At 36.2% G+C, this 9,932-nt stretch overlaps 1 protein-coding gene across 1 annotated transcript; it reads right to left on the reverse strand.

The window, feature by feature from the left end:
• Nucleotides 1-239: 239 nt before the first annotated feature.
• RDH8 (retinol dehydrogenase 8 (all-trans)) lies at nucleotides 240-7,038 on the reverse strand. The gene is made up of 6 exons (XM_009866083.1): nucleotides 6,942-7,038; nucleotides 5,618-5,779; nucleotides 4,361-4,540; nucleotides 3,194-3,287; nucleotides 1,382-1,565; nucleotides 240-473 (listed from the first exon to the last, which is right to left on the reverse strand). Exons 1-6 carry the CDS (start codon nucleotides 7,036-7,038, stop codon nucleotides 240-242), a joined length of 951 nt encoding a protein of 316 aa, XP_009864385.1.
• Nucleotides 7,039-9,932: the final 2,894 nt, after the last annotated feature.

Raw genomic sequence — 9,932 nt, forward strand, 5'->3', positions numbered from 1 at the left:
GTGAAAATAGATCTCTCTAAAAAGCAAAGACTAAACAGAATAAACCTACAGTTAAAGGATTTTAATTCCAAGGTTATCTGAAATGTGAAGTTCAAGATAAATGCACTGAGCTGAATATCTTAGCTAGGCTCAAATGAACATCTTGAATGTCTTTTTACAGCTACAGAGCAAAGGCATTTGAGTAACAACATACTGCGGTATCAATAGCTACAAGTAATTCCAATTTGCAGTATATAATCTCATTGTGAGGGTTTTCCCAGGTCAAAGCTCTTTCTACTTCTCCACCTTAGCAATTTGATAAAGTTAAGACTTGCACTGAAGACTTTGTCATGATGAAAAACCATTTTGTAGAATATATCAATGGGTAGATCTCCATTTGGATCTGCATATTTCAGAGTTGTCATCGGAGTATACAGGGTGTTGGTCTGATGGCGAAAAGGTGGATTTTCTGCAAGAATGATTTTTACTGTATGCTGTCAAGAATTAGAAATAAAGTTGTTAAAGAACTTTTACCAAAATAATACAGCAATAACATATTTTTCAGTTAAGCAGAGAAAAAGTGGAAGAATAAAAGTGCTAGAATTATGTAAAAGTCTGTATGTAGTTTTACTATAATTTCATTAGAAACTTATCTTAAAATATTTTTAAGGCTGTAAGAAGTATTTCTTAGTTATTCTTAGACCTATTTCTGTTTATCTGTATCATGGTGATAGCACCTTACACCTAGGTATCCTGAGTAGGCCTCCAGAATTATGCGTACATGCGCACAATAGGTAGATCCTTTCTTTTGCATTTCACTGAGAAAGGATCGGAATAATGCACTTTGCAGCAAGATCTGGGAACCTGCAGCTAACATTGAAGCTGTTCCTTAGCAGCAGCGCCTGAAATCATTGTCCCCTTCTGCAGCTTGCCTAAATTTGTTTTCCTCTGGAAAGCCCCAAGCACCAGAAACTACGTGCATTTATCTCTGTTGTGCCTTGGTGGTCTGTAGCAGCTGAGCGAACTTCTCATTAGTGGAGGAATCCCGAGGGAGATGGAGAGGAGAGAGGATTTAACCAGTGGCGGGAACCCTGCCTAGATGTGTGGTAACACTGCAGACTGTCCAGACTTCACCAGATGATGTGTAAGTGCCTTTAATACCTCAGTGGTATTCAAATTCCAATTCACAGTTGTCTTCAATACTTGAAAATGAACATTCTTTTAATATTTCATAGGGGGTTTAGTTTAAAACTTTAGATTCTCTTGATTTTTTAAAAATAATTTAAAATATAATGCTTCTACCAAAAAAAACAACAAAAAAGCACGAAACGACCAGTGCATTTGTAAATTACAAAGACAAAAAAAAAAAGAGAAAAAATATGGAGAATTGTTGGTGGATTACCTCTGCAACGTCTTCAGCACTTTGTCCTAGGCTCTGGAAAATTTGTTTGTAATTTTTAAGGTAAATATTAGTGAACATCTCAGCTGTTTCCTCATCTGCAGCAGAAAGATCCATTTTCATTCCATCTTCAAACACTTTTCTTTCAAACTCTGTAACTACAGGGCCTGGTTCAATCAGACTTAACCTGGTTAAAAACCAAAGATATAGTGGTTACTGACTAGTCTGTGTGAGAAATACACCTCTCTATTTTTCTCAAAAAAAATATTGACAAGTTGTACTGTGAGTACATTAGCAAGTGGTACTGAACAGCACATTCCATAAAGGCAATCTGTACCACGTTATGGCTCCCATGCTCCTGCCCGTTCACATGGAGCAATAGGAATCATATTGCAGGGAAGTGCTGTAACTTTATTCATGGCAGAAATGAGTGCAGTTGTTACCTGCTGTCTCGCAGCTGTGGGATCTAAGGATGATTTATCCACAAGAACTCATCAAATATTAAGAAAAATAATTAATTCTGGACAAAATCCTACATAGAGTTCTTTGTTATAGCCTTCCCATGATAATACTAAAAGTAGCTGAAAAAGAAGGGGGAATTTACCAGACATGGATTTTCTTTGTCAAGCTTTCAGTAGTATTACATAATTCAAGATCCCTCCACAAGATTATAATAAAATACAATATAGAGAATTTTGATGTGGGCGGCCAGATTTTGGCTGCTGCTATATCTGGAAAATTTTATTTTGCTCACTAGAGTATTATAGCAAGTCACTGAAACACAATTACTGGTCAGTTCTTTCCCAGTTCTTTTCTCAGGCAGTAATTACTCCTAGCCACAAGTTCAAAATAGTCTTTGGGGTAGGACTTCCTCCTAGACTTGAGTTCTGGTCAGGCTCTTCTTTAGAACTCAGTCAAGCTATTGACCGTGACAGCAGAATTCCAGCTGTTGCTAGAGGTAAAGCCTTTTCTCTTGCGTCACTCCTGACGCTGGACCTTGTACTTTTCCCATTCAACTTTCTTTTTTTAACTTTCTTTTTGCCGCATCTAACACTCTTGAAATCTTACTATGAATTCAGGAATATCCTGTGTATTGTTACAATATATATATTTTAAATCCCTCTAAACTTTTCAGAGCAATTTGCAAAACTATAGTGTGGATACCGCCTTGTCTCTGAAATCCCGTGACAGCAGCTGTCTCTCCTCCCACAGCACAAGAGCTCTCAGAGATGCAACAGGTATTTAACAGCTGGACTTCACACAACGAAGAGTAGTAAAATTACATGAATGTGAATATACATGTGACAAATCTAACCCCAAAATTCCACAATGAACAGGACCATTCTCTTAAATACTGTCTTAAACATTATGCAATGGTGCACCACATTCTTCCCCTTCCTCCCACCTGTCGTAAGTATCTTGCCCTGTGTTCAATTCTGATGGATTTTCACTTGCTCTCTATGATGAGCCCTTGAACTTTTTTTATCCGTGAATTGCCTAAGAAGTCTGTTCTCCTTTCTAAGAAAAATATTACAGGTTGATAGTATAATTTTATTCTCATATTGTATGCAAGAATATGCTTCCAGAAATGTTACATAAGCCTTTAGCTATTCATTTATTTTTAGCATCCAGATCTTCTTGCTTATGTCATGTGAAGAGTTTGGACATTCCTCTGTCTTTGCGTGATGTACAATTCCCATGGGTTCCTTAGTTTGTTTTCCCTAGAGAACAGCAAGCTTTAACAATTTGTTTGCGAGCTCTGAATATATTTAGAACTATCTAAAATACAATTTACACCAGTGGATCAATACTTACTGCAGTTTGAACTTGAGTGCTTGTATAGCTAAACTTTCACAGAATCCTTCCACAGCAAACTTGGATGCAGCATAAACATCGTTAAATAAGATACCTGATGAAACAAACAAAACATCCTGAGCATGTGATTGTATTCAGTGTATTGTATTCAATAACAGTTTTAAAAACTCTTATATTTTCCCAAAATTTCTAGTCTTGCCAGGAAAACGTTAGAAAAATCCTTTTGTATACTGAATCTAAATACTAGTTCTCTGCCTATGTTCTCAAAATTGCTTATTCTAGGAAAGGATGCTTGACTAATGCTTTTCCTCCTCCTAGCTGAGGCTGTGATCTCTTGTGTTAATATTAAATATTTTGTAGTTTGAGGTATGAAAGTGTATGTACATGCAATACCATCTGCATTATTTATCAGCAAGACTTTAATAGGCTATCGCAGAAGATATGCGGAGTGCAATGTAGGAGATCAGATTATGCAAGAGATCCACTTTGCATATGAGTGATTTAGAAAAAGCACTACATCGATCCATTTAGGTGGATGGTAAGTATTGTATTAAAAAATAACAACTCTTGCAGTGTGAATTAGGACCCTTGCTCACCCAGATAATCCAGGTAAGGTCAGTGCTACTGTTGGAATAATTGAAACAAATGCAGCTAGACCAGACAGAACACAAGAGTAGGATCATCATTATCTGTGGCTAAAATTAGAGTCTGTGGAGTTTTATGAGAGGAGAAACTTTACAAAAAGATGACACATTTGTCCAGGACATGATTAGATTTTATTCCATTAGTATTGTGAAGAGTGTAGTAAGCATGTCTGCCTGTCCCCATTAACTTTTCCAATAGGAAATAGAAAAGTAATGCTTCCAAGTTCTGTTTCCCAGTAAAAAGAAAGAACTAATTAATTTGAGTTAAAACGCCAAGAAAAATAAGTAATTCACTCTGCAGGTTTTGTTGTTAAAAAGTTGTGTAGTAACATACTACCTAGATGCATAAAAACCAGCAGGTTTAAGTGCTGCACTTGCTATAGATGGAACTTCAGAATTACAAAGCACAATAGATATGCTAGCTCTGACTTTTTTCAGATAAAAAGAGGCAAGCTTTTGATTTTGAATACTGAACTCTTAGTTCAAACAAACAAAACCAACCAAACAAAAACCCCAACTTTGCCTTGTATTCCCATAACACTGCTTATTATAACTATGTGCCCGCTCTTTCTCTTCTTCATGTCAGGCAAAATCTCCTTCAGGAGTCGAACCAGTCCAAAGAAGTTGGTATCCATCACAGTCTTCATTTCTTCTATGGTCTGACATTCAATAGGTCCAATGAGCCCCATTCCAGCATTGCTAACTGCACAAAATGGAAGACAAGAGAGAGCAATAACATCCGTAAATATTAACTTGCAATCTTTACTGGAAAGTCTTTGAAAGTAAAATGCGGATTAAGGATCAAATGATCCTTAAATAATCCTTAAAGGAAGGATTAAAATAGGTTTAAAATGATCTCGTGAGATCTCACCCACACTACTGTGTTCAGCTCGGGGCGCCCTCCCTTAAGAAAGACACGGAGCAACTCAAGGAGCTCCAGAGACCACGAAGATGATGGGGTTGGTGCACCTCCTCTGTGAGGACAGGCAGGAAGAGTTGGGGCTGTTCAGCCTGGAGGAGGCTCCAGACCCCAGGTCTCTAAGGGCTGCTCTCTTAGAGCAGCCTGCCAGCACTTAAAGGGAGCTTAGGGCAAAGATGGGGAGGCACTTGTTATTGAGGAGTAACAAGGGGTAACAGTTTTCAAATTTGAAGAGGATCGAATTAGATGAAATATTAGGAAGAAATTCCTTACTGTGAGCATACTGAAACAGTGGAACAGGTTGCCGAGACAGTTGTGGATGCCCCCTCCCTTAAATCATTTGGTAAAAGAGTATGAAAACACTTCTTGTTGAATGATTTGTGAAGTACAGTTACAATTCTCAGTACAAAACAAAAGTACCCTTACTTTCTTTGCATTTGTTCTTTTATTTGCTAGTTTCCAAATGCAGTTGCTTCCTTAGTACAGAAATCTGTTGCCTTCAATGTAAACAGGGCTGTGCTTCATCAATAGGGCAGAAAGTCTTGTACGTGAAGATGCCAATTTAGGCAAAAGTTCTTTTCTCGCGTTTACTAAAAACTGTATCATCTTATCCAAGACACTTCTCTGTGATTGTTTCTCCTTTGTGAATGGGGAAAACAAGATTCCCTACTGCACAGAGGCATGCTGAGATTTAACTCACTCATGTCTCCATGAAGCCGTAAGAATCTTGAACAGTACACACTGTATAATTATTATTATTTTGATCATTTAAAAAATACACTAGTGAAACTTCTTCAGGGTATTTGAGAAAATATTAAACAGAAAACTTATCTATTTATAGCATATACATCCTGTACTTGCCTAGGACATCAATCCTTCTGTCAGGGATACTATTCACACAAGTTTTAATAGACTCTTCGTCACAGACATCCAGTTGTTTAATTTCGAGGGTTTTGCCCAGCCTGCGACCTGCAGCTTCCTCAAGGGGCTCTTTCTTGGCCAGATTCCGCATTGTGGCGTACACTGTAATACACCAAAAGCAGCAGTTATCAGAAAAAAACAAAACAAACGAAACCAACAACTTTTTCTGTGTCAGTCTTACTGAGAATTATGAAAGAATATTGCTTTTACATACATATCTTAAATATCAGTGATCGAACCCAGATAAAAACTTAAAGTAGAAAGAAACTCTGTTCAACACATATTGTCCCTGATTTCCCAGAGTCTAGTTCTGAAATGAAGACATTCAAAAGGAGAATTAAATAGCTATGCACATGAAGAATATTTAGTGTATGATGATAATGGTAGCACCAAAACTTGAAATAATGGGTACCAAGTTATGCTGCTGAAGCATTTTTAGGTAACTAAAACAATTTTGCATTCCAGGCATCCTTTTTTTTTTTTATCTTTAATCACCAACATGTTTAGCAGAACACACATAATATTATGAAAAAGTGTAAGAAAGATGCTTCCTTAGGTTGCAAAAATGTCTATTCTCAAAATAGAAATTAGTTTTAACATTATTGTGGCCTAACTGACCAGAAAACTATGAATCTCTGCCCAGTCAATTAGCAGTAAAATACCATGAGAGTGTGAGAAACTGAATTAACACATTGGTGTGTTCACCTTGATGTGCATTTTCAATCATAGCAAGTATCCTATTTTGCAGCAGAATGACAAATCCCAGCCTCTGACAAATCCTCACCCTCAGAAGCCTACAAAAGTTTCAATAATTAAACATGCTTTAAGTAAAAAATTATAAATTTAAGAACTGTTTTCCTAAATTAACTTCTTTGATCCTCAAATGGGCACACAGATTTCATTGAACAAGTTTTTTAGTAGCCAGAAGCAAAGCTAACAGCTAACTGCAACTGTGAATATATATCCAAGGTAGCATACTGAAGACATTTTCAGCCACTTGGTTTTATGCTACTGTCTTTTTTTTTTTTTTTTTTGGTAAACTATTCAGTTCAAGTAGCTTTTCAACACAGGTACATAAATATGATCTGCTTACATAATGCAGTATATTTTCACTGTATTCTATTTTCATGACAGTGGAGGTGGGAACCCAACAAGAAACAAGTCACCAAACTGAATACAATCACCTGTTATATCATAGAGGGGAAAAACAGTACTGTCTCAAAGAGTATCTTTATAAAAAGATAAATAACACATACGTTATTACCTTTAAATCTTTTCTGTTCATCTTTTGCCATTTTTACAGCTAGTGCCAGTCCAATTCCTGAGGAACAACCAGTAATGAGGACATTTCTTCTTGCCATTCTTCTCACTGTGTGGTTCAAGCAAGAGTTCTTGTTCAGAGGAGAAACCTAAATGTAGCTCCAGTATAATGTCATCAGCCTTTAATGTTATCTCCAGCTTTCCTGAGTCAACAAATCTGAAAATGCATACCTGGACACTGCATGATTAAGGGATAATCTCCAGCTAGACAAAAACAGAAGCACATGCTCCTGCATGAGTTTATAATCTGTATTATCAACATGGACTGTATTTAATACAAAATTTGGTTAATCATTAAAATGACACATTTGTAAGCAACATGGATTTTTAATTTTATTTTTTTTTAATAGAGGAATAATCAGTTTCCATACCACTGGCAGGAAAAGCCTTGCCACAACTGCAGTCAGTCTGCAGTGTCAGTTCCTTCACTCGCATCTATGGAAACTAAACTACACCCAAACTGGAATCACTCTGCTAAAGGTGTTCAGGTTTCCTGCACTTACAGCCTCATTCTTTTACAACAGAATCACAAATGGATTTCTTCCCCGATGCCTTACTATTACAAGAGTCCTAATAAGCTTTACAGAAAAAGTAAACTGAAAAATGAGACGTGGATTTAGAAAGAGACAGATTTAGACAGCTTCTTCATCTCTTTTTGGCACTCTTACCAACCAAGAATAAAGTACGCAAATACGCTGGCAGTGGAAAACAGCCAGGAAGGTGTTGAACAGACCAGTTTCATTATATCCTTGCTAACATTGAAATCTCTTCAAAAAACTTTTCTATTCTCCAATTGACCAGTTGAAAAAAAATTAAAATAAAAATTATTAGAACTAGCATGATGTCTGACACAGTTTTAGTTTTGGAGAAAATATTCCCCCAGCTTTGCATATAAACTCTAAATTAAACAGCGGGACATTTGGACTGGCAATTTGATGCAGTTCACATTTAATGTACATTAACTGTAAGCATGCTACATTCAGAAAGAAAATAAGTCTCTTGTGAAACTTATAACCCATCATGAGTGACAGAAGGAGAATCACCTTAAAAAGCAATTAGCTTCTGAACAGCATTCAGCTAATCGCATTGCCATTCTACACAGAAAAATATTTTCTGCGTTTCAATAGCCCCATGTTATGTAATACTGTTCAGAACAATGAACATAAGTGTTCCAGGATTTGCATAGATGTAAATTGGTTAGTAGCTCAAGAAGAGTAGGACTCTAGAGAAACTTTTACCTGAAATTGTGATGTTAGGAAATTTAAAAAAAAGTTCTTCCTTTCCAAAACAAATAAATTCACTTCAACAGTGAAATACCTTCTAAAGCAAGCAACTAAACAGCATCTAAAGTTATGATTCTACTTATTTATCAGGTTCATCTGGAGCTTTATCAGAGAAGTTAGTATCCAGATCCACAATTTTAGTGCAAATGCTATTTAGCTGATGCAGATATAGGCAAATTGCTTTTGCTGCTCATGCACATTTATATTTAGTACATGTAGGAGGAGCAAGTGAGGCTTTATGCAACGTTATGTTAGTGGAATTCCACTAGTGTTGTGATGCAACTGTACTTACAGACTGGTTATATTTTCCACTTCAAATCCTGGTTTGAAGGGCTTACATGTTACTTGCTTTTAAAAAAATCTGTCTGAAATTTGATGTATAGATTTCTAGCCTGAAGGCAAACTGATCTGTCTAAAGAGAGAATAAAACCTGAGGTAGTTTAGTATTTTTCAATTACTGCACTGGTCAACCTCATTCTAATGCTCTTCATTTACTATTACATAGAGAAACATACGGCTTGATTTAAACCACAATGAATTTATACATAAACACTATTTTTTGGCTGCATCGTAATTTTCATAATAGCAAAATAATCTGACACTGCAAAAATCCTTTAGATGAGTGTATCTTGACCTTGTCAACAGTAGCTAAATGTGTGCTTGGTTTTGCATAACCATTCAACTACAACGGTTGCATTTGTGGAACGTGTCTGCATAAACAGTGAAAGACCTACCTACTACCCAAGTTGCTCAGCACATTTCCACCTGCAGAGCTGCTGAAATACAACAGATCAGTTTGTTGCCAAGATACACTTGCAATATACAAAATACTTAAGCCTAATGTTTAAATTGCAACACATTTAATTCTGTTCCTCTGCTTCATGTTAAGATTTATACAAGTTAGTAAAGGTATTTATGTCTTAATGCACATAAATCTTATTTGCAGTAATCCCTCAGATTTAGGCTTCATATATGCAGTTTCTGATGCTTGTGTAATTATCAAAGTGTTAGTGCCACTAGCCCTTTGTACTAGCTAAAGTGTGTAGTAGTTTTGGAAAACTAAAAAGAAGTATGTTTTAATAAATGGTAATTTTTGTATGAATTAGGGGGGAAAACAAGTTTAAGCTTTATGGCCCTGTCCCACACCCCTTTGCATCTGAAAGATACTGCCTGGAGTAAAGCAAGCAGGTCTTGCCAGTGTTTATGATCAAATCAGTATCCTAAAACATCTTACGAACAGGTCAATTGTAATAAGATACTGTGCCTGTGCAACACTGGATGCATATCAGAAAGAAAGAGAGAGAAAATGCTCCCAAACAAAAATTGTTACTAAGATGATACCATTGTGCTCTTAATTAGAAGTTAGATGTGAAAACCAAGTACACAGTTTAAAATCCTTAGAAAAAAATGACAGCTGAAATGAATTCCTTCAACTCAAGATACTTTAAAAAAAAAATTTATTTCTCAAAAATAAATTAATGTCATTATATCAAGGCAATAATTTCAGAAACAGCTGGAAAAATAAAAGGATCATCATTTGCGTCAGTGCAAATAACCACATTCATTATTTACTAATGCAATGTTAGCATTTCTTCTCTGAATGCAGGATTATGGTGCCAGCAAGAGCATCCCTGAGTTGGTGCTTGACCAAT

Source organism: Apaloderma vittatum, unplaced genomic scaffold, assembly GCF_000703405.1.
Source record: "Apaloderma vittatum isolate BGI_N311 unplaced genomic scaffold, ASM70340v1 scaffold44403, whole genome shotgun sequence".
In the NCBI taxonomy this organism is placed as follows: domain Eukaryota; kingdom Metazoa; phylum Chordata; class Aves; order Trogoniformes; family Trogonidae; genus Apaloderma; species Apaloderma vittatum.